Source organism: Galleria mellonella, unplaced genomic scaffold (assembly GCF_026898425.1).
Source record: "Galleria mellonella isolate WM207_F2 unplaced genomic scaffold, CSIRO_AGI_GalMel_v1 utg266, whole genome shotgun sequence".
NCBI classification, from domain to species: domain Eukaryota; kingdom Metazoa; phylum Arthropoda; class Insecta; order Lepidoptera; family Pyralidae; genus Galleria; species Galleria mellonella.
This window is the reverse complement of record NW_026442061.1, coordinates 291,472-318,723: the sequence shown is the minus strand read 5'-3', so window position 1 is coordinate 318,723 and position 27,252 is coordinate 291,472. Positions and strand designations below refer to the sequence as shown.

Here is a 27,252-nt window from a genome sequence, read left to right as displayed (position 1 = left end):
ACATAATTTCTTTATTCCACTTTACAATTATATTTCAGATTTTATTTGATTATTCACTTATTTTGACTTAGACACTTATTATAAAAAAAAAAAAAAAAAAACTTTATACTTATATCAGAGGGAGATTTTGTAGGTTATTTATACATATACACTCTTTACATGCCTAAGCATTTTACATACTTAGATGTTGCGCACACTTAGTTTATTTTGCTCTTTGTTATTGCACATAACACAAGACATTTGTTTCTTTTTTAAATGATAATTTATTGTACAAAATAAATTAATTGATGTATCTAATATAGTTGGTTGTATTTATGTTGGGTTTGCTGTTGTGATCTTTTGGAGGAGGCGATGGGGGGTGTCTATCTACCTATCTAATGGGGTTACATAATATTTTATTATAAAACTTATTGATCATGTTATTTCTGAGAGTATTAAGAAATAGTCATTGGTAATTTAAGTATATTAAAGGAATTTCTTATAATAAGAGTTTTAAACTATGGGCCATTTGTATTATTTTATGCAACATAATTATAGGAGTCTTAAAATTGGGGGGCCGTGCAAAATTTGTCAGACAGGGGGGCCGGTGGTGATAAATTATTTTTATATAAGCTTGCAATTGAATATATGTACTTGGGATTTTATTTAATCATTTATTTACACTCAGACAATTATTTTAGGATTCTTTTTTTTGCATTTATTACATTTTAATGCTTAGATTTTTCCACTTCATTTCGCTTTAGGTTTTCTATTTAGGCTTGTGACGGTTCGCCTATAGGGAAATAAATTCAAGAGAGGAGGGGGAGCGCAACAGAATATTTGTAATTATCAATCCGGTAAACTCCTTGATAATTAGGGGGCCGGATGTGACGGTTCGCCTATAGTACAATAGGTTTAATACCATAAGTACATAAAAGAAACAGGGGTTCCTATGGGTGACCGCTACGAAAGCTGAGCTATTTAATATAAACAAACTTTAAAGTCAAGGTTCACAATAGTATACAGAGAAAACGTTACCATATATGAAATATTGACACAGAAGGGAAACTCCTTTGATGTGTTTCCAAAGTGTAGTGGACGTCACAAGAAAATTAAATAAATTAAACAAAAATATATTATATTTTATATTAACCAAATTATAGTTTACCTTTTTATCATCAGGTGTAAAAAAGATACATACAACACAGTTTAATAAGGTTTATGAGAGCCTTTAAAGTTTTATAAATTCAATAATCAATTTAATATAAAATACCAAAATACGTTAACATATAATTAAATTGAATTTAAAGAAAAGTTCAGTTCGAATAATAGGCTAAATCTGATTATTGAAATATCTACCCTTCGGTGACATAATCTATGACGTTATTAGAGAAAGAATAGAAAAAAAAAAGAAAAAAGAGGACGGGAGATCGGCGGGCGCGCGGGAGTTTTTTTTTAGGAATTGCGCAATAAGAAATAAAAAAAAAAAAGAAAGAAGAAAATGGCGCAGGAGTCGTGTTTTAAGGAACTGCGCAATAAAATAAAAAAATAACTAGGATATAGATCTAGGAGGGACTGGTTCGATGAAGGGGTTTGAGATCTTAGTGTATCACTATGGATTAAGTGTGTGAAATTAATCAATAGAAGACTGGAGAATCCGGTGAGCTTGTTCCATTTATTACTACGTAGTTAGATTTTTGACTGTGATCACAGGCAAAGTCTATACTTAATATTTTTCCCAACAACTATTAAAATACGTATTTAGTCGAGTCCATATACCTTTAGGTAATGCGTATATCGTTAAATGCAATCACATTTGAACAAAGTTTACATCAATATAATTTACGTACTTGCGTTATTCTACTCATATACAAAATCCAATTATATGGTCGTTTGATAGAACTTCATCAATTTGATTCAATGTTCTAATTGTCCAGTTTTGGAAAATACTTATTAAATCAGCTATTAAACTATTATAATACTAACTAGTTTCATATCTAGTTATTATAAAGTATTTATTTATTGAGGATAATAGACTAAAGTGACTATGGTCTGGTCTCATTGCTAGGGAAACAGCCATTGATGAGAGAGAGGGGTTATTGAGTGGCGACCCTGTGAATGCAAGTGCGGTGTGGGCTACCTCCATTGATTGGAGTGACTGTTTTATGTGTATTGTGGGGCCGTTCCTTGTGTCAGTCGGTGGAAATTGCCTGTGTTCAGTCGTGGGTTGGTGATGGTTGGGACGATGATGATGATGAAATATTTGTATTTATTACACTATTACAGTGTTGGTTTGGAATATCTGTTCATACTTAACGCTTCATGGTGAAGTGTTTTTATACCATTACTCGGTCGACCAGATTAATGATTCTTAGTCTATATTTGATTATCCATGACTACATGTGGGGATTTGTTTTACACCAGATGTACAAAGAGACAGCTTAACTGTTGCAAGTGATATTATGTGAATGTAATACTTTTAATACATTATTAATTGTGTTACTAGATAAATTCATGTGACTGTGGGGTGTTTATGGTAAACAAGACTGTATTGTTTAAATAGATATTTTGTCTTGATCTATTATAAACTCTAATATTGATTTTATTGTAGTAAACAAGCTGATAATAACAATTCTGTGTGTATTACTGGTTTCTAATAATTTTTAATTATGCTGATATTATAGGTGTGGATTTAATTCCTAGTGGTAATAAAATTATCAAAGGATTCTCTGACTATAATTACTATTAACTAGGTAACTGTACCTCATGTACAGTATAAAATTAGTACTAAATGACAAGTATGAGTTATATATTTTACTTATATTTAGGAAGAAAGTTGTCATGGCGATAAAGTTGTATGTGTGTTGTTTGTTCATGCTATATTGACTAGACAAGTTCAGACAGGGTTAATATTAGTGAATCTTTATTGGATTTATATTTAATATACATATTTTGAATATTTTATGGGAATAGAATGGAGATATACAAGTAGTAAAATATATTTTATGCATTTAATTATTGAGTTAGTTGTATATGTTGGGCTGTATTCAAGGGAATATGATCTTATTAATATCAAGTTAGGACAATTACTTTAAATATTAATAAAGCAAACACTAACACTGATTATTCACTTCTTTAATAAATTTACATTAGAGGCTAGAAATCAAATAGATAGCATATTGGGAAAATCTTCACCACACATGTATTTGAGAAATGTTCTTGATAATTAGTACTGTATGTATATATTATTGCAAGTACAATTGCAATAAGAATGTTAAACTTCTAATCTTCTGTTCATTCTTGAATTTGAAAATAAGCTTGGCTACTGATATGAATATAAAACTGCAGCATTACTGGATACTATTAATTATTTCTGGTGTAAACCATGATTATTTATGTCACTGATAATTTAGTTGTATATTACGGTTGATATATGATGATTTTATATTTAATTATATTAAACAAATACAAATAAACAAACTTGCTAGTATTTGTTACGTTGACAGTTGTGATAGATAATCAAAATTCAATTCAATACATCAATACGTCATTCAATACGTCATTAATGTGACAGATGTCAAACAAAAGGAGATTATACACGTTATGATTCTATATCTAAGTCTATAGAAAATTTATATAATTTTCTATTATTTTATAATAACTGTAGGGGAAATATTGGAATTATTTATATGAGAAATTTCACTTAAATGATATGATAATTATTTAAAGACCTAATTTCTTAGGGATTTAATCATGATGATTTAAACACTAAAAAACTTGTTTATCTGAGAATCCTCTTAGTAAATAGGTTTTACTAAGACACTAAAAGGAAGTAGATATAGTGTAACTATAGTACAGCTACAATAATTGTATGGGACTTACTGTTCCTTCTATACAAATATATATTTAATATATATCTTTCCTATTATAATTATTCAATATACATCTACTACTACAACATACACAAATAGGACTTATTGTCCTTCCTATATACCTATATATATAATAATTGACCTGGCACTTTAATGTGTAATTTATCAGTACTTATGACAACAACCAATTAGGACTTATAGTCCTCTCTATAAAGCTACATAATTATTTAATCTGATTATTTCACAATGTGATTAATCAAACCTCTACAAATATTACAAAAGATCTCTATTACTCTCAACACAATAATAGCTTGTTGGACTTAGTGTCCTCAAACTTATAGAAAACCCAACTGGTTATTTCACGAGACGTTGTTAACTTGTGATTAATCAGTGTCTTTTAAAGGACTTATAGTTCCTTTAGATATATCTCTCTGAATAAATAATTGGTTAATTCGCAATGTGGTTAATCAACAATAATATTATATATAATTGACTGGACTTATAGTTCATTCAATAGCACTCATTACTTTTAGTAGCTCTCGACCTATGGGTTGGACTACTCGTTCTTAGGCTCCGGCCTAATCAACAGATTTAACTTGAACCTTGAGTATTCTTGGTATTAAGTAAATAATATTAAATTGACAATGCTATGTTATGATATAGCAATTATCAACATTATATGGCTTGGCCAATTCCAGGGTGTGGAAGGTATCCCCTATCACACAAATCTTCATCTCTATCGGACTGTCTTCACAGGTGATCTCTAATGTCACATTATAGGGCCGAAGGGTTATGTCCCAACAAAGTAAGTTCTGGTGTCTGGGTGATCTCGCTTCTTGGTCTGATCTCTTGTGGAGCCGAAGGGAAACCCCCATTGAGTAAGCTCGTAACAGGGTGACGCTGGGAAACAGTTTCGTACTGTTAGTGGGTGATCTCTATGTCGCCATATAGGACTGAAAGGGTCATCGCCCATGAGTAAGCTCTCGTGTCGGAGTGATCCTGGGATTTCAGTTCCGATCCGTTTGCCTCTGGCAAACTAATTTATACTGGAAGCATCGTGGGGCTGGTGGAGCCACTGTAATGTTGAAGTAAATGTACTTATGTTTGGTTTGGAACTGAGAATACTCATTCCCTTATTACCATCAGAGTGCATTAATAAATAGTAATACCCTTCCCTACCTTTTGGAGGAAGAGTTATAGATAGTTGGAAAGTCTTCCACTGGTCCGGGCGTGTGAGGGGCCCGACCGCTCCCCCATTTTTTTATTATTACAGTTATTCTGTAATTTACTATTAAATTAACATAACTTCCTATTTACACGAATAATGAGTGTAATTCATTAATTATTTTTAATCCTTAAAGCTTTATCAATTATCTTCATTATTTAACTCCTATCATATACCAATTAAAGAACCTTTTGGTTATTACACACACAATGGGTCCTACATTACTAGACGATCACACATTTATTTATCTGGCCAAATGATCAAGTGTTCTACTATAAGATCTGTTTAATATTATGTGTTTATTGTAAGGTTTTTTAAGATTCATAAGATGTTTAGGGTGTATAAGGTAATATAGGTATGGGCTATATTGAGGGTGTTAGGCCATTCTTTAGGGTAAGTTTTTATTAGATTTTCATAGATTTCATTAGGTTAAGCCTTCGTAGGCTTTTCTTAGGCTTTGTAGGTTTTCCATGTGTAGGTTTAGTTTAGAGGGTAGGTATTTTATATGAAGGGGTACAAAGGGGCACAGGGGGGGAACAGCACAGCTACAGATATTCTAAATCTTAATATAAATATCATTCTCCAACAAAATGTTAAAAAAAGATACTTAGACTACAATCTTAAAATTTACTCCGTTGTCACGAATCCGAAGTTCTAATAACCCTCCTTTTACCTAGCTGTCGGGTAAATACTTATGGATACCAAGTAGGTTGGGTGAAATAATCTAAGTAGCAAATTATCTCACGTTCTAATACCCTTATACTTGGTGCTCATAAAATTGAACTGTCAACCGCAGAGAACCTCAAGGAACCAGCACAGTTCTCATTAACTGTCCAGAACATTATTATTCACAGTTTATCGTCTACAAAAAGGGCGAAAGTGGTTTAGTGCGCTGTTAAAGTCACTCTTCATCAAGTTTCGGGAGCTAATGCGAAAACGGCAAAGGTGACTTTACAAGAAACAAAACCCTTTTAAGAGGCTAAAATAACATTTATTAGCTATAAAACAGCTCACTAAGTCAAATAGGGGTTCGGTATTTATTTTTACTGATTTATTTTAGGCACACTTTTACCGAGTACATTTTTACTTTCAGCTTTATAATAAAAGGAACTGCTTTTAATTAAATTTATAAATGGAATATAACATAAACGCAAAATTATTGTACTGATTTCATTTAGAAGACTGTGACGCATCTATAAAACATTCAAAAATGGAACCAAGAACTTAGTTGTTACTTTTCAATTCGACATTTTTATAAAACATTCTTTATAAATCGTGTGACAAATAATGACGGGATTCAATCGTATAATAACTTATACAACAACATAATAAAAAAACTATTATGTAATACAAACTTATTGAGATGTTGAAAAACATTAAATTTTCTATGCACAAGTATTGTAACATCCAGTCCGCTGCATACAGAAAGAAAAATGTCTTCGGCAAAGTAAATGCCCTAAAATCTATCAGATATAACATTAATAAGCTTGATCACTTACTTGTGGTGTTGCCGGACATCTCTATGATGCATTTGCATTCCCTGGCGATCTCTCGCGAGTTGAAGGGGCGGACCCTTACCGCCACCTTCACCGACGACATGGCGGCTGTGGCTTCTGCTCGCTGCGTTAAAAATCTAGAGCATCGGTACTAGCACTCTGTTATGCCTGGAACAAAACAAAACACACATTTAAAATACATCTATACTAATATTATGAAGAGGAAAGATTTGATTGTTTGTTTGTTTGTAATGGATAAAATCAAAAAATATTCAACCGATTTCAAAAATTCTTTCGCCTATAGAAACTTATATTATCAACGAGTAACACAGGCTGTATAGTATTTTCGAAAATTCTATCTACCCGTACGAAGCCGGGCCGGGTCGCTAGTTAATTATAATTTTAAGGATCTCCTTGATAACTCAGACATGTACTAATAAACCAAATACTAATCTATACAATCATATTTTGCACTTATGAGTAACTTTTTTTTACACGCAACGGAACAGTTAGATATAACGAGTTGAAACCGATTCAATCCGGCGATAATAATCGATTTGCAATGAAAGCGGCAATTTAATAACGGTTATTTTAATGAAATACTACACCAATTTTGTGGAGATTCTATATCAGATATATAGCTTCAACCAATTTTATTCATCGTGACCATTGATCGAATTACTGAAAGATATAAAAAACGTTTGGAGTACACCTCAGGCGTCAATTGTTGTTTATTCATTGTGACGGATACCGAACGATGAAGTAAACTTTTTAAACTCAACAAATAGAGTTTCAATCAACTACATTAATGGACTGTATTATCGAATTGTATCAATCTGCCTGAACACGCAACATGATAATAGAACTTTGAAATCATATTAAAAATCTATAATAATAAAAGGCCATTATTCAGAATACTTTTAAAACGGGATATTTTTAGCCTTATATCACGTAAATAAAGTCATGAACACGGCTAGTGTTGAAATAATTTGATTCACTAAAATTTGGGACCTACAATCCTGGTTAGTAATTACAATATTAAACCAAACTGACGGTAAAAATCGAGGCATTAAAAAGAGAAAGTAAGAAATAAGTATTTTCATTACAAATCGGAATTCAAGGTATCCTAATAAACATATCTTCTTCACTATACACAATAAATAGCCAATGACTTTAATATAAATAAATAAACATTTGCCTTCTATAAAGTCTGAATCATCACAAAATCAGAGCACGTTCAAGGGGGACTTTTGGCTAAAGGCAGTAATCACTCCTTCGCTTCACTGTTCGCTAACTGCCATTCCAGTTCAAGTTATTTTAAATTATTTTCATACTGGCTGTACATGGCAGCTTCGCCCGCGTGATTCAATATAAAGTGTACTCTATGTGCTAAAATATAAGATACTATACCAAATTTCATTCAAATCCGTTCAATAGTTTTTGCGTGAGAGTAACAAACATCCATCCAGGGGGAATGGATTGTTAGTAATGCCAACTACCAGGCTCATTGCTAGCAATATACTCTGTTAGGTCCTCCAGGCAGTCCCCCCTGGAAACCATTGTGCTTGATTCTACGTGTATTCATCACGATAAGCTAACTGACCTGCTTTTTCATTCTCACCTATTGATCCTCATTGGTGCTCCGCCAGCGTATACCGTCAGATACCTGATATCATATCATTACCCTTCATCATTCATCATAGATTAAAAAAATCCAAACATCTAACATTTCGCAAATAAAAAAAAAAACTCACATTTATAATATTAATAGAATGTACCTATATTATTGTACATTTAAGGGCTATTTGCCTGTTGAACGAATATATAAAATTGTTTATAAACGCTTCAACGGTTAACGAGATTAATTGTTGCATGTGCATTCATTCGAGGTCACGAATACCTTTTTTATGTTTAAGTGCATGTATCAAGAACGTTTAATGGTTATGGATGGATTAACTTCTAAAATAATACTTGAAGACTAAATAAATTTATATTCTGTATATAAATGTAATAAATAATCGAAATAGAAATAGTAAGACATGGATGAACTGTGTGAAAGATGACATGGCCAGAATGGGAGTGAATGCGTAAATGACTGCGAATAGAGAAGAATGGAAGAGAAAAACATATTGCGCCGACCCCAAATAATAATTGGGATAAGGATAGGAAGATGATAAATCGAAATAGAAATAATAAAGGTCGAAATATCAGTATTGATTTTTCAAGAAAATTAGCTCAGGAGTGGCAATGTTTGAGGGTTACGGTAAACCCGTCCATGTTACTGTTCATCACTCTCTAGGTGACGGTTACCACTGTCCATTACTGTGACGGATGGCCAGCTTAATTACAATTCCGTATTGCACATTAAAAACTATACAGACAAAAGCAAATTATTTTTTGTCTGTTTATTACGTCATCATTAAAAAACGGCTGATCAGGGACCATATCATGAAATATTTTTCGAAATTTCGGAGCCGAACCGAAAACAAATTTGATGTTATAATTACATAATACATACCGTTTAAAATATTTAAAATGTTAAAATATAGTTACTCCGGACTACTACGGTAGGATTTATGACGAACGAAATGTTAAGCTCCATTTACTGAGCCGATTTCGGTACGAACAAAAACACGAAATTGAGCCCAAAAATATGGAATTCCATTTCATTCTAGACCCGCAGTTTTCAATGAAAATTAATAGACGCATAGATATTAGCAATTACTAGATGATTTTATGTTTATACTTTTATAACATAGGTAAATTACAACAAACAACAATTCACATCTAATGGTAAATATATATAATATTAATAATAAAAACTTGTCTAGGTCTTTGTAGAAAAAAAAACTATATCGTCTCTTAATTAAAATATACCTTTTTTTTTATAAAAAGGTAAATTCCTGACTGAATGTATTCGTATGAGGAAACATACTACCCGATATGGTATAAAAGGAAGTCTTGCACCTGCCAGTCCGTATGACAACTAACAACTACGATAGAACAGAAAAAAATACCTTTACTAGGTAATGACTCAAGTAACTAATTATGTTGATTAAATGATTTTATAACGTTCTAGGATATTGTATATACATCGCTATATACAATCCTAAAGTAGAAAAATAAATTTTGTTTTACAAAAAGAAGTGACTTCAATTGCGACTAAATTAAACTATAAATTTTATTACTCCTATATACACAAATAAAACACACCGATGGGTGACAAGATATATAAATAATTACGTAATTCTATTAGTACACTCTTTGTTTCTTTTAGTTGATATAATACAAACACCTATATAAAAGTAAAATAATAAGAATACAAAGACACTAAAAAATTTGTAATAAATGTCTATGGTAAATGTTAGGTTCAAGCAAATACCAAGCCAATAAAAGGGAATATTTACAATCGTAACTGGAAACGGGAACTAATGAGGGTAGGCGTGGGACGAAAAAGACGTTTCAAAGGCAAACGCTAGACTTTTCGAGACAATTCCACAAGCTATAACGGTTACCCAAGTCTTCGTGAATTACCGAATTTCTCGGTTACGTCACTGACAGCGTATATAGGAAAAGAGAGAGATTAATTAATACATTTTTCCATTCTATAAACTACCTATAACAAGGAGAATGACAATTACACTTAGTTCCACGAAGAAAAGTGGCGAAATCTATGTTGCCAAAACACATAGATGAACAAAGAGATGTTTCGTGGACACATTAGAATGAATATATTTGAATTTAGAACGCGGTATCATGAATTTACAAGTAGATTTTGCTTCGTAACAACAAGTAGAAGAAAGGTAATGGCAGTTTTAATTGCCACAAAATTAATATAGAATCAATACAGGAGTAAACACAACACTATCGATTACAAATAGAATTATATAACAGAATCTGTTTAAAATTGGTTACTTAGTCGCGTAACATAACCACAAAAGATATAAGCGAAAAGAACACTCTCAGTCTTATTACAATAAACTCATTATAACCCGGACTAAACCTTGACTAATAAAAAGTACCGCTTTACATTATTTTAACTATTGTAATTTTTCTTTTTTCTATTGTCTTTGATCATCAAAGATAATAATAAACTTGTCGTTTTTAATTTAGAGCTCACAATTAGAAGCAGGCGCATACAGTGTAGTTAACTATGACAAAAGCGACGATTCTAAAACGTTATTGTCGAAAATCTATATAATAAAAAAAAAATAATAATAGACCTCAAAATGTGTCTATATTCCAGAACACTTTGAAATATCATTCTTTATCAATACTTTTAAAGTTATGAATTAAAATTAGTATCGACTTTAACGTTTTATCTGAGATTGTATGGGGAAAACGGACTGTTAGTAATGGAGTTTAACTTGTTCCACCGTAAGCAATATAATCAGATCGACCTCAATGCGGTTCCCCTGGAAACCATCGTGTTTAATTCTTTTTAAATTCGTCAGTGAAGCACTGACGAATTTAAAAAGAATTATACCAACGTATACGGCGCCGACGGAGTTATCATTCCATTTTACCCATTAAACAAAATCTATGAGATCGTATTTTATATCGAATTGATACAGATTCATAACGAAAAATAGAACGACAATATTAAAGAATTCGTAAAGGTGAAACTGTAAAAGCATACGCGAATGAGTATTATAAAAAAATATAACAAAAGTTTACGAGACGTGAGATCATTAAGTAAAAAAATCGAGATCAACAACGGCTGGCCAAACTACCGTTGCAGATACGGCTGCGCGCTCACTACCGTCAAATGTACTGTACCACAAACATAAATATAAATAGATGCCGCAACTCCATTAACTCTGAAGTAAGCTTAAAACTTATTTGTTTCCAGCCTTCTATTCGAATTTCTATATGACATTTATATCGAATTAGTACATTTTGTTCTGCAGAAAACAGTTTTATTACAATGGAATTATGTAGCGTATGAATAAACGACGATAAATATACTTCATAGACATATTGAATTGAAATTAGTATTTGAATTCAGAATGGAAAACCTTGTCTACATTGTTGACATTATTTCAGAACACACGGGTTTTTACTTTGCAAGGAATAACAGTAGCTTTAATTATTACAAAATTAATGAATTTAACACGGGAGTAGCCCTATCAATTGCTAAAAGAATTATCAAAATCAATTCAGATACGACGACATAAACGCGTATCATAACCTCAAAAAAAATCAGACGAATCGAATACCCCTTAAACGTTTAAAGGATTTACAGAAACAGCTTAAAATACAAATGTAACTTTTAATAGGGTACAAATGTGAAAAAGGATTAGCTGTCAATAAATTGATTTCGTAACATTATAATAAAAAGAAAAATATTGTAAGTTTTCATATTAAGATTTTTCAAATTGAAGTAGCTGCGTTGTCTATTTCTATTTATATCTAGGCAACACGGTAGACGTGTGCGCATCAGCTGATAAATTCTTTACCGTTTGTATTGTGTAATTAAGTGAAACTAAATAGCAGATTGAATTTATTACACAAAACAATTCTTCTACAAGCACAATCAATCATTTATCAATTTAAACAGTTAATAAAAACAGTCACTTTTCCTTGATAAATTAGACACATAAATCTATTCTGTCTTTGAAATTTTTAATATTATATAATAGAGAACAGACTTTAAAACAACAATGTATTGTTGAATGCGTTTACGCGATTTCACTGACACTAATATTTCATAAATGGAAATTAAAATTACTACTACAGTAATAAATTTCAATGTGACTCCTTAAAAAGCGGTTAATTTTCAAAGAGATAATTATGTGCAGTGCAAATATTTGTGTACTGGCATCGCATTAAAAAAAATTTAGTACATACGTCACAAAGGCCCGATATTATATAATCGTGTATTGAAGCACTCGAATAATTTATGAAACCCACTAAATCAAACACTTTCACAATCCAACAAATATATCACACAAATCGTATAATTGTTTATTGAACCACACAGTAATATACGATATCATTATAGAGCACTGACTGTATTAACTGAACTCACAGTCGCCAACGCAAGGTCCGCGTACAAAATGGTGAATGTTTTCCTGAAAGCAATCCTCGCGTACTGTAATTGGTTGCGCTCGAGTGCGCACGGAGTATAGTTGAAAGTGTAGACACACCAGCTGCTGCACTTCTAAATCACTTACGTAACAGACACTGCAATACCATCCGAGAAATACCTGTGAAATTCCGCGAGATCGAAGAGGCGGCCATGAAAACGTGTCGCAGAGATGACTCACGGCGCCCGCTAGCGCCCTCTACCAACCCCCGCTCATATATTCCAGATCAGTATCGGGAAAGCACTCGGAGTTTAACCTTGGACACTGCACTCTGCCGCAGCCCTATGCGGAACGGAGACTTGCTATAGACTTACCCGAGTCTGTCGTTGGGAGCAGTAGTGGAACTGACTCGAGTTTTCACTTTTGTTTTCCAACTGGTAAGAGCCGAGTGCTCCGTCAAGTGGCAGCTGGCGACATGGCGCGTCGCGGTCGGGTGCGCGGTGCGACTGCGGGCCGGCAGCGGAGTCAGCGAAGGCGCCGCGGCGGCGCATGCGTCCAGCGCGCTCCCGAGCCTTCGATCTAGCGTCGCGATGCGCAACGTGGGTGACGCGCATACATCCAACGCCGCAAATAACAGTCTACACAAACCCGACTGTTTGAATTGCTTCACTATTGCCCTAAGTACAATTAGGATCGAGTTGAATTAACGAATTTTAAGTATAATTTTTATAATGGCGTCACTTACCCCTATTCATGATAGATGGGATATGATGGGTGGCTGAGAGCTGTCCTCGAATACGGCGTAATTTTATCGCTTGCCTTCACCGCAGTCACGCCTCCCGCTCCCACGTATAAGCTTATATGTTAAAAGTTCCTAATACATGATGAAATATGTACGAGTCTATAAACATTGATTGTTATGTTTATATGGTACATAGCTGGGACGAGAGAGTACTTACACCTACCTACTTCAAAATGCAAACGAGACGAATTCTCGAATGAGATTGCTGAGGGTATTCAGGGCACGTGCGCTCTGATTTCAGTAGTCCTGATCAACTGGATCGGTAACCTACCCCAAATTTTAGACATGCAATTAAAATTGGCTTTACCGATAAAATGCCTTAATAATAAAAACACACGCTTTATTTTATAACAAATAATAAAAACAATACTTTTGCATTAATCGCATCCCAGAATAATGTATTTGCATTATTTAAAATAAGTAATATTTTTCCGAAAAGACTATATTATAAAAAGAAATTTGTTCGCGTTTCAAATTTTTCATAAAATTACTCGTACAGAAAAGCAAACACACAGAAGCGGATAAAAATCTTTTGTTTTTTTTTAACTTCTTGCAACGATAAACTGATTGCAAATCTGATAGAAAAATCAAAAAGAGGTAACCATAGCTTATGAAAGGTTATGGGTAACTAGGTAACTGCTGCAAATGACAACACTCTCTGCTGATGACTAGCGTCTGCTAGATGTTATGAGTTTTAAAGATTAAGAGTCCCAGTCAAACCAAAATACTCTTTTTCTTTCTCCTATTTAGCGCGATCAAGAATCAAACTGACCCCAGTATGTCCTACTTCTTTGCCATCTAAAAGATTTCATTGAATAGCGTTACATACAACCGTTTGCCGTGGGTCAAGGAACTAAGAAACTACGCACTTACTCAGTTTGACTGAGCCCTAAATGTGACGCAGTAAGTGCCTATTGATTGGGCGCCGCCTTCTAACGGTCCATCACAGAAGATTGATTCCAAATCTGATAAATATCCATTAATGTTAGATTTGAGGATACGATTTTTTTGCTCTATTATTGTATAAAAATAAGAAGTGTGAATTAAAAGATAATAAATTATACTGACTACTCGTATGAGGATGTCGCCCTCTGGCGTCAAGACTATCTAGGCTGTTTTCTTTATATTCGTACACAAAAACCTTTGACGTAGCTTACTGGGCAACGCCCGCTTTTTGCGCGCAAAACAAATGATAACCATGTTTAATTAAAAAAATTAATTAATTAATTTTAAAATTTAAAGAATTAGGCTGGCAATCGATCTTGATCCACGAATCACAGTCAAGCTTTGTCCGTTTAAAGTTAATTAAAGTAACACTGATTAAAAATAAGATGCTAATGCTTTTACCTGTAATCGCGTCGCGTAGTCCCAATCGGATATTTAAAATCGATGCTGTTTATTTCCAAAGAACGAATAATTACAGAATTCTGAAAGAAGAAACTAGCTGTCTAGTCTTTTAGAAAAATATTCTTTCAGAATTCTATAGTGAGGTCGTCACTCTATAGCAAATGTGTTGCAGGGAGTCAGTGGTTGCAGGTAACTCAGAACCGTTTCTTATAGCGGTCTATGGGGTAGGCCTATGTCTAGCAATGGACAGATAATGGCTGAAATGATGATGATGATGATGATGATGATGAGAGAATAACAATCTGGTCAATAGGATGCACATTAGGCCCTAAACGGACATCATCATCATCATATCGGCCGTTAATTGTCCACTGCTGAACACAGGCCTCTATCTTACGGGAAGTTCTGTAGTAGGAGTTAGTTGGCATGCTCCCACAACTAGATAGGCATATGTTGGTCAAATAGACAATGTACATAAAAAGGATTAAGCTAAAATTACAACTACTTAAGACAAACTGCGATTTTGAACGAATTGAGTAATGAATATAAAGAAAATTTATTCAAAGAGAGCTTCAATTTGAATCAACACTGTTTCAAAGTAAGCTTATTTTCTGCCTACCTAAATAAAAGAAATACCCGGAATAAAAACAATAAACAGAAAATAAAACTCCGAATAATACGAGTTCGATATTTTTTTTTTCTTCAATATGACCTATTTCAAATAAGAGAATTTAAGTACAAATACATGTATTTTTTGTCGAAAATGCTCAACTGATGTCCGTATGTTTAAGATTTTGACATCATCCAAAAACTTTTCACAATTATAAATAACTAAAACTCAAATGCCTGATACAAAATATGATATAGTAAAATATATATTATATCAACAACATGTTTGCTCATCCTTGATGATGCAGAACCTACGATATAATAGATGTGTGTGGGTTGAAATGCGTTGTCGTTACAATCCATAATCGTTATTCAAAATCTTCAGTAAATCAGTACTATACTTTAGTCTCTCGTTACGCACTGAATAATTTATTTGTGATATAGTAAAATATAAAAAAAAAACTTTTTAAAAATAAATTTCTTGTTATCTACATTTTGTAAAATAAAAAAAAAGCGTTTATTCACAACTATATAATTTAATTATACATAAAAAATATATATAAAAAGAGATACAATTTGACGTAAGCTATCAAATAAATCTTAAACATCAAATTAGCGTTTAATAATCCTTTCCATAGTCCACGGGGAATGAGTTACGGGTTGCGGGCAATATTTTTATTAGTTGCAATTTTAACTGTAGTTAACTCATTATTCAAGAAAGCCATAACATATTCCCTTTTCCATCATTTTCTATCAGTTGGCATTTCTTGTTGGATATAAATTGTTAATGTGATACAAAAGTCAATTTATACTATTTCTGGGATTATTTCTAAGATATTCCTGATTACCATGATAAATGAGATAACAAGACACCCAATCCATAACTCCAACCTCGATCCGAAATGATACAAATATTAGATATAAAAATATTAATATACAACTATTGAAATAAGAGAAAATAGGTAAAAGAGAACATTTAAATTTATGACCGATTGTTTATAAATAAAAAAAAAAAACAATTATAACGAATTTCATAATAGGTAACATTCGATTAGGTAACAAATTGATTACACTATGTCCAGGCAGTTTAAAAGCCGTATTACACGAATCCTAATTCCTAATACGATTTCGTATAAGCCGCCGACTTTAATAAGCATCTCACGCTGAGAGCATAATATAAACAGACTAGTACAGTTTCATTAGTGGGTTATACGAAATTAATCGCATTATGATTTGTACAAATATCCCGTTAGCAAGAAATTCATGCGTAACATTCGGGTTGAGGATAAAGAAATTAGAAATGAAGACAATGTTAATAAAAACGATACCATATCGACTACTGGAGCAGTCACATTGAACCGTGTTACTGCCTCTGTATTAGGCAAAGTGCCGTTTGGGTGCGCGTTACAACATAACGTGCCAATAAAAGAATGTTTATGAAAACCCCCACAGGCAACGAGCTTGGGGTCACCGTCATTATACTTATTGGAAATGGTTTTTTCATGATATTATTTATTAATAATTAATGTAATGTTTACAAACCGATATGATAAAAAGAGAAATCCTAATTAACTACATCATTATCGCTAAACCACGACGTGTGAGAGTGGCGCCATCTAGTCTTTAATTTACCAAACAACGAATTTACGAGCCCTGGGGTGGAGGGAGATAGAGGATAATCCCTATTAGTAACAATATACCCTATCAGGTTGGCATTCACGCAGTTCCCCCTAGAAACCATCATACCTGTTGGATCCGTCACAATGAACTAACTGACCTGGTTTCATACTCACCTATCACCACTCACTGATGCTCTGCCAGCATATACCGATAGCGCAAGTGGGTTTACCATCTCATTATCATCCACTAAGGCTATACGAGCCCTCGGAAACACGAAGCAAGTGACATTAGCTTAAAATGAACCCGATGTAAAAAAATAATGAATTAGAAACTTAAAAGTTAAAATTAAGATCTAAGATCTCTGGCCCGAAATCAAGCATTGCCCAACTGAGTTGACTCCACTCGTCCTTTCCACTTAACACTGAACCACTGAAGCTATAAAAAACAAATTTATGTTATTTAATCATTTTTGGGTACTCATACATACTAGAATCTCATTATTAGAATTAAATATAGATTATTAATTATATATTTTTTATGTATATGATATGTATATTTTATATGATATATTAAAAATATTTTTTATGGAGCTACAAAATTAATTTTTTATATTAACGATATTTAATCTTGAAAACGCTTCTTTTGAAGAATTCTGAATACTTTTTTGATAAGATAAATAATAAAATTCATATTGTATATATTGAAAATTGTCATTTACCCAAGTTACAGTAGGTAGCATATGTATTATTCGTAGGTTCATGTGTAAACTGTTTGTTTGCCTGCGTCATTCGGTTCCTATTATATTACACTGTGGAATTTCAAGGACGAACCAACCCACTTTCGCTTTACTTGATTAGATTCTAGCCTACGACCCTCGTAGCATCAAAGAACCGGACTATAGAATGCTTGTATCACTCCCAACAAATGCAATCATCTCTTTAATGATATTTTGCAGTAAATAACAATTTGTCGCTAATGAAATGTAAGAGCTAGCTTCCATCGTTGACTAAGTCTATATATTTAAAAACACAAATAGCATGTACTACAGTATGCTCGCTTCAAATATGTATGTATGTATAAGATATTATAAACTAGAGGAAAAAACCGCGTGCGTAAAAATAAATTTAAAAGGGTGTATTTCTGTTTTGTACAATATTTTTTTTTAGAATATAGTAGTAGATATTCCCATTTTAGAGATTAAAAAGAGAGTTTTGAGTACTTCAAAAATCCATATTAATATTATAAAGGTAAAAGCGATTTTGTTCGTTTCTTTGTTACCTTATAGCGCCTTAACGGCTTAATCAATCATTATGGAATTTGGTAAACACGTACTATACGGGATGGAAAAGGACATAATGGTAATTTTTATTCCGGTCATGCGAAAGAAGTCGCGGGTAAAAGCTACTATTATGATAATTTGAACACAGACGTATAAGCGAACTTTGCATTTTAGAAAAATGTGCATCGTCAGCTTTCAATATATTTCGTGTCCTTATTTTTTCTGCAAGATAATTATGTTATTTTTTATTGTTAAAATGAGAGTATTATAAAACTAATGAAAGTTTTAAACTTTAAGTAGTTTTGTAATAATCTCATTATATATAGTATAACAATGGTCCGATAATCTAAAAGTTTGTAAACAGCTAAGTTTGTAAAGAAACCTTTTAAACGCAACAATCTTTTTAATATAATAATGATAGCTTTATTTACAATGGAGCTTGCGAAGTCTTACAAACCTATAAAACTTGGGTAAATTTAAATTTTATGAATAAATCCTAATTATTAATCGATTCCCTTTTTATAGCTAAAGGGTAAACGCAAAGAATATAATAAACCAAGGGATGGTAAACGCGCCAGCTCACTTATGGCAAATAAACCACCGCCCATGACTACCCGCAGTATGGGAAAAATGAGGGTTTGTTGCCAGTTCATTAGGAAGGTTTAATGCTATTTTTGGTTGTACCAAATTCGTCCTATGACACTACGTTCTATTACTTTATTATAATTTTCATTATTCTTGAATATTTAGGTAAAAATAAATTCGACCATAACATATATTGTGATAAATGAATTTGTTATGTTTATGTTTGACATTCTGTAAGACTATAGACAAACAATATTAATCTATTCTCAAATTAACCACAAACTTTAACAATAATCAAAAGAGTATATATGCATGTGTGTGTTAAATACATGATAGTGTGTGTAAATTTCATGCATAATTTAAAAAAAATATTAGCATTCTGCACTCCTCTATATAAACTATAAATGTGGGAAATTTCATACTCCTTCGTCCGCGCATTTTTCGTAAAAAGGGGTACATAATTTTCGCTCCACATATTTATATATAGATACCAAAAGCCTAAAAGCGGTAGGGAAGGCAATGAAACATTATGAAAAGATGATGTTAGGGCAAGTCTTCAATCTTGTTGTGACAGCTGCTAAAAATGATCACGCGAGCCTGTCTGAGCTTATTGAACGAAAAAAAAAAAATATTACGTACCATAAAAATAGTCTTATATTAGGTACATACTAGTATGTATAATCCATTTACTGTACTGCCTATAGAAATTTAAAAAATATAAATCTTGCTATTGTTCACATTGTTATAACCATTACGTAACTCGACAATAATTTCACTTTAACAGCAATTATTGCGTTTTGTCTCTTTCCTTCAGTTTAAGAGTTTGGAGAAAGAAAGGGTTTCCATTTTTTCATTATATATTAAAAAAAAAAATACAAATGTTTAATTTAAAACTTTAAACATGACATATTTTAGTTTAGTCATACTTAAATTTACGATCGGGATTTAATGAGAAGTGAATACACGTAAATAATATCTACAAAAAATATATATAGTCAATAAAAAAACAGCTATGTAGACACTACTCGTATTTACTTGTAATCGTGTCGCGTTAAGTCCCGATCGTGAATTTAAAAAAAATATATGGTCGTATATAATGTGGCGTGTGGTTCCGGCATAGAATGGGCCACCCCTTCCTTTCCCGTTGGTTGTCGTAAGAGGAGACTAAGGCAATTTAATAATCGAGGGATGGGCAGCAGCGTCCCGGTTAAAATATCATCAAAACCTAACTGCGGTTGCCAACTCGCCTGCCAAGCGTGGAAACTACTGGCAAAACTCCCTCATGGAGAAGAATTGTGTTCAGCAGTGGACAGTTAATGACTGACATGGTATGGTATGGTACATAATATGGTTTTAGGCAGTAATTACCAAAACATTGTTGGGTTGTGAGATCAGATAAAAATGTGACCAGTTGGAAAATCATGACGACCAAGGTTAATTTCTAGTGAATACCTCACAATGGGTCAACAACTTGATGTCATCCCCTCACTGATACGTCGCTATCCACCTAACAATAGCGCCGATGTGGTTACCAATTACCATTCCATTTTCAAACAAAATAAAGACACAATGAGGTCTCTGTTTTCAAATTATAAACAAATCCTCTTCCCTCGACCCAATATTATCGCTAATACGGCAATCAAACGTACAAACAGCAATCAACTAACCATCTTATATTATTATTATCTTGCATAGCCTATATAAATATAAATAACACTTAATCATGTCGTGATCTTCATGAAATTAACCCAAAAACAGTAATATAAACAAACCCGAACGCGACCACAGCACGTATCGGTCGCAGGGCTGACAAACGTACAGAATTCAAAGCTGGTTTATACTCACACTAGTTTTTACTCGAGACTTCGTTCGCGTGAACGGGATATGTTTACTAAGCAAAATAATACAGCCTTTATGCTTCCCCTAAGCCGTTAAGACGCTATGAAGTAACAAACAAACATAATTTTACATTTATAATTAATATTATAAATGTAAAGATAATACTTGATATAATTTGTAATGTTGTTTAAAAGGGTATGTGAAACGTAAACAAATGTTTCAGGATTGGTAGCTAAACTAATGCAATTTGTTTCGAAAAATATTAGTGTTAAAGCGGATAACCTTTTCTCTAATGAAAAAAAATGCCCAACTTGAAACATTGCCCACTAGACATCCAATTAGTTTTCTAAATATTCAGGTAAACGAAAAATATAGGTTTTTGAATATAACACTTCATAATCTTTTATAATATATACCTAATCTATTGTAAGTAAAAAGTAATGTATAATTAAAATAAAATTATTTATTATATTTTTTTATTTGCAAAAATCTTGTTTAATATTTAACCAACGATTTTAATAACTGGAAACAGTATTATACCTAACGTGTTGGAAAACTGTCTTAAGACTTAGAGAAGTCATAATTTGTGCGTGAAGTACAACTCTTATTTATATTATTGAATATCTTATCAGAAGAGCATTTTGAAAAACGCAAAACACGATTATACGAACATTTTCATAGAGTAGAATTAGAAACAGAATAAAGGTGGCAGCCCTGAAAGGCCGCCATATTGCAAGATATTGAACACGCAGCGGTTCAGTTTTACGACGTTTAAACCCTATCGACCGCGCCCCGAAACTAAACCCTTTATGATATTGAATTAAGTAATAATATTACCTATTTAAAACATTTACATAAACAAATAGTTTGTTCGTGTTTCAAATAGTCACAATTTCAGGTGTGTTAATTGAAATACAAACTCATGGTCATTTATTTCTATCACTATTAATTTATAGTAAATTAATATATAATATACTTATACTAATAAAAAAACAATTTTAAATATATTTCTTTATCCTAATTCATTGACTATTGCCTGTAATTTGAAAAAGATTATAATATTTGAATTCATAAAAAAGCAGCACAAACAGGCATTGAATTCTACTTGCACTGTAGTAGATGTAATTTTTTTATTTATATTTTAATATACATAAATCTTTTAATTTTTCTATCATTTATATACAAAAAAAAAACAAGACAAGAAAAAAGCATGGAAAACGGAATGCGAATTAAATCAACCAAAAGCGAGAAAAACCAAATTTCACACAAATTTCTAACTATCTAATAACGTTTGTAAATATAAGCTAATGATCCGAAATGTTGTAATAAATTTTGAAAAAATGTGACGCATAGATATCCTTACATCCTTATTTAATGTTATAAATGTGATAGTCAATTTATTTGTTTGATACTTCTTATGGTTACCTTTATGGTTTAATCAATCACTATGAAACTGGATGGAGAATACATACATACATATACTACATAGGCTACATTTTATCCCGGTCATGTGGACAAATCGTGAGTAAATGCTAGTTTATGATAATTAATCTTTACAAATATATTTTTTTGTATACTGTTCTACGGTATTTACATATTTCTTTTAATTTTGCTACTCAAATATTAATGAAGAATCGTTAAATAAATTTGATCGCCATCTCAACAACGGTATTCATTTCAATTACAACTTACATAAGTTTGATCATATTTCTTCTTGTCGATTTCAACTTAAATGGCTTCCTCTCCGACAACGTAGGCAATTACGTGTCCTGTGTACACGTCCTATGCTATTTTCAACGATCCAAATTCTCCTAAATATTTCAAAAACAAATTTCATTTTCATGGAGATAACAACCATCGTTACTTTCGTCCTACTAGGAATTTCCTGCTTAATTTTCCAACCCATCATTCTGGCTTTATCACTGATTCTTTCACCGTTACGGCTATTAGGCTTTGAAATGCACTGCCCATTAACATTAAAACCGCCACAAGTAAATTCGCTTTTAAACAAAAGCAAAAGCTATCAAAACCTATTAACTATATTCGTTCATGTGTTTTTATAGTATTATATAATATTTTTGTTCCTTTTTTTACATTTTCCATTATACCACCAAAAAACTTCTGTGCTTGCCTTACATAGTTGGTAAGTAGAGAATACTTTTAGGTGTTATTTATGTTCATAATGTGTACTTTCGTTATGTACATGAAAGTTAAATAAATAAACTTTAATGCAGGAAAATTTTAGGTGCACTTTTGTACAGAAACGTATTTATTATAATGTATTTTTTTTTGTAAGTAAATGTACGTATTGTGTGCAAAACTCTAAATACAGCAACGGACCAAATATCTATCTTCACGTTTATACTCATACAAACAATGTCGTCTTGACTCTTGACATAGTAGCTGTTATTTGTACACATATTTAAAAAATATGTATTTCCGCTTTTAAGATATAAAATATTGCATGGGAGAACTTTCATGATACAGTAGTCTACCATTACTATTACTGTATTATAATAATTATTATTCTACATCTCATAGTGCATACGTATACATTTATAATTATTGCATATAAATTTAAATGCTGCACAAAATATTCCAAATAGAACTTTTCTAAATAAATGAATTTTCAGGCTCAGGATAAAAAGAGACACGGGGAGACACTAAAAAGTCCACTATCATTAACATACACTACGGCTGGTTAGTTACAAAGTTATAATGGGGTTATGAATCAACTGCATCAATGCAGTGAATCATACCTATGTGTCCCAATACTTCCTATCCCAGTAGTCATAATGACTCATACTTAAATTTATAGCCGTTATATCTTGTATGTTTATTGAACATACAAATAAAATGAAATATTTAAACTTTGTAGGAATCTATACAATAATATAATAAAGCTGAAGAATTTGTTTGTTTGAACGCGATAATCTCTGGAAATGCCAGTGGGATTTATATAATTCCTTTTGTATCTAATAGCTCATTTCACGACGAAGGTTTATACGTTATTAACATCACGAAGCATCCACGTATAAAGCCGCAGTAAACAGTAATTTATAAAAAGATTTCATTATAATGTGTTAACCCTTACTAGTTAATTAACTAATTAATAAGCGTAAAAATGAATCCAATTGTTTTGTTAGTCTGTTAAGTTCATAAGTCTCAACCAACCAGTTCAAACGATCAAACAATATATTAATCGATCGACAGCAAAAATAGCTGATCAAAACAAATTAAACATTTATTAATTAATAAAGGCTGTCAGGAGTGGGTACCATTAATACTAAAGTAGGTGACCGTGAAATATACCAAAAATTAACTAATAGTGCAGATGCTAACTTTCTAAATTCATTACTAAATGCCACATGGAGACCAGAGATACCTTTGTACAAGTCGTCTACACGGGGAACCCTATCATACCCATGTTTTTGTAGTTAGGCAACCAAATAACCATGCAGGAATATGTAATGCCTGCATAACTGTGTTTTAGTTTGTAATATAAGATATGCCAATGTAATTACACGGTACAGAGAGAATATTCGTCAGTAATGACAACGCATAAAAACACCATATGCATCGCAGTCTATTCTGTGATGTTCTATGTATACAAGCGGCAATTACCATCAGGTGGCCTGTCAACTTATTTACCATTCTAAGCATTATAAAAAACACTCATTAGACATTAATTTTCTTGAGCACGAACAAAATTAAACTGCTTACTCCCTCAAGATTCCACTAGGTATTTTAGGTGAGCAAACGTTAGATCCAATTAGAAAATTGAGACCGCCAGTTGCAAAGTTTTTTGCCTAGGGATCTGCAACTATTTCTGTGCCATTCCAAAGCAGAAAGTTTTATTTGCTTTGTTATTTTGGGACATTTGGAATTCCAAGCAAGTAATTCCCAAAGCCGACGAAACTTTATGCTTTAGACATTTTTATTCATTTTTGTGTCTGAAAATAAAACATAATCATCAGATCATAATTATATTTATACTATAGAAGCTTACAAAGACGTTTATGAGTCTGAATCTAGAACGTGAGTTCTAGGATCAGGAGTAAACATCTTATACACTCGTATTAGCCGTGTGGCCTCAGCATAGAATAGGCCACCACTTCCGTTTCCGTAGGTGTCGTAAGAGGCGACTAAGTGAAGGCGAGGGATGGGCGGCAGCGTCCCTCTTAATACATCTCCAAAGCCTAACTGCAGTTGCCAATCCGTCTGCCAAGTGTAGCAACTACTGGCAAAACTCCCCAAGGGGGAGGCTTACGTTCGGCAGTGGACAGTTAAAGGCTGATATTATGGAGATGATACTCGTATTACAAATGATATATACTCCTAAAATTATGCTCCTTAAAGTTTATTTTATTCTGTGGTAGCTATATTCCGCAACTTTTTCTGCATGAATCAGTATATAAAATATTCTTTAAGTTACAATATAATCTACCTGGGTTATGTACAAAAAATCGCTTAAAATGAGAACTAAAGTACTTTACTATATATTTTAAATTTAAATAAGTGAACCGTGACTGGCCAGTTTTCGTAAAACCTTTATTTCACTTATAAACTTTTTAATGTGAGAAATATTACCGCTCAAGACAAACAATGCAACAACAATTTTATAAACAACAAGAATGTATTTGCTTAATTTGCAAATAAAAACCTTAATTAGCAACAAACGCGACTGTTGTCCTAATTAGAGACATTTTGGGTCGTAGGATCCCGTGGGAATGTGATCAGGCAAATACCAGATTACTTTTATAGAGGCAAACATTAAAGACATTTGCATGCTTTTAGTCAAGGAATGTAGTTGAAATTGTTATCTTTATTGCACGTTTACTGTCTAATGCCATTAAATTGTATGCTATAGTTATATTAATCTTGGAAAAATTGAAATAAAGTCATTATATTTTAGTATTTGATCCAGCATAGAATAGGCCACCCCTTCCGTTCCCATGGGTGTGGCAAGAAACGACTAAAGAAAATTAATTGTCGCGGGATAAGCAACAGCCTTAAACATCACCAAAGCTTAACTGCGGTTGCCAACCCCTTTGTCAAGCATGGCAACTACTGGCAAAACCCTTTAATAGAGAAAGGCCTATATTTAACAATGGACAATTAACAGCTGATATGATGATGATGATGAAGAAATATTTAGAAATAGAAATCAAAAGAAATTGCAAACACAGTTTAGAGTCAGTACTAATATGATAATGAAGATGTTTGTCTGTGGGTCTTGGGGTCTAAACACAGTCAATTATTATAAATTTGATATACACGGTATATTTGGGGTGCAGAAAGACAGGCTACTTTTTATCCCTGCCTTTACTTTTTTCGTCTAATAATTCCGTCAAAATATGTATATCAATGTTGTAAAGATTGTTTTTCATTTAAAAATCATATGCTGCAACAAAAATTGATTACCTTCATTTACTTTTTTTTTTTTTTATCTTTGCGTCAATTGAAGTGGTAACGAACTCAGAAGTTGCAACGGTATCTCATATCGATAAAAGGGAGCATTGTCAAAATATATCACTGTGGTATCACCGTCGAGAAACAAATTTATAAGAGTTGATAAGTTGCAATAAAGCAATAAAATTTACTATACATAGTCTTAATGGGAAATTTAATGAAACCCCACTGGTAATATTCATGGAACTAAATAACTTTCTCCAGTAATTTCGTCGAAATGTCAATTCTATAACAGAGTACACGTGCGACCACATAATCTATTTAATATTAAAAGTTCAATAATTCTTGCTAATATTATAAATATAAAAATAAGTTTGTTTCTTACCTCTTGCCTTAAGGGCTTCACAAACCGTTATGAAATATGGTAAACACGTCCTATATGGGATGGAGAAGGAGATAAGCTATTTTTTATATTGGTCACGCGAAAGAAGCCACGAGTAAAAGCTAGTTTACTATTAAACAATGAATATTAACTCATAAAGATGATAGGTTTAAAAAATGTGTGAAACTCTTTAATCGGACACCCGATTTAAAATTTCTAGTTACGGAAACAAACGGATATGTATGTATGTATGTATGGAAACAAACAGGCCGAAATACTTTCGGTAACTATGTATACCTAGTATGGAAACACGAGAAATTGTAATACATAAATAATTAAAGTCCATTTATAGCATTTAACATAAGCATATATTTAAATATAAATTTGAACAGTTAAAGCCTAATATGATTGTGATGATATATTTAGATGTACTATAGAACCACCCATTGACGAAGCTTGTGTTACAGAAAAAAACCGACTTAAATTATGGCGAAACCAGTTCTTTTTATTTCAAAATTAAACTACTCAAATGATTTAGATAAAATTTTTATGGGATCAATCTGTTAATATATCCTTTCAGATAAAAAATAATATTCCAAATCGGTTTTTAACTGACGGAGTTATGAAGTGACAAACATAAAAAATACAACCAAAGTGAGAACCTTCTTTTTGAAGTCGGTTAAAGAAGAATTATAAACGGATAGAAAAGTTAGTGGCAGGCATATAACTACAAATCTTATGCAGACAGTTTGACTTTGAAAGTTAACAATTCTCAA

At 32.3% G+C, this 27,252-nt stretch overlaps 1 protein-coding gene across 15 annotated transcripts in view; it reads right to left on the bottom strand.

Annotated features, from left to right (window-relative positions):
* LOC113516231 (kinesin-like protein unc-104) overlaps positions 1-27,252 on the bottom strand; it is a 133,472-nt gene that overhangs the window by 59,864 nt on the left and 46,356 nt on the right. For 14 of the 15 annotated variants that reach the window (XM_052895145.1, XM_052895142.1, XM_052895139.1 and 11 more), the window contains exon 3: positions 6,576-6,740. In XM_052895145.1, coding sequence (XP_052751105.1) covers positions 6,576-6,675 — 100 coding nt within the window. In that variant the 5' untranslated portion in view covers positions 6,676-6,740. Of the gene's footprint in view, positions 1-6,575; positions 6,741-12,975; positions 13,113-27,252 lie in introns of those variants that run through there. The other variant, XM_052895140.1, reaches the window with a different exon arrangement.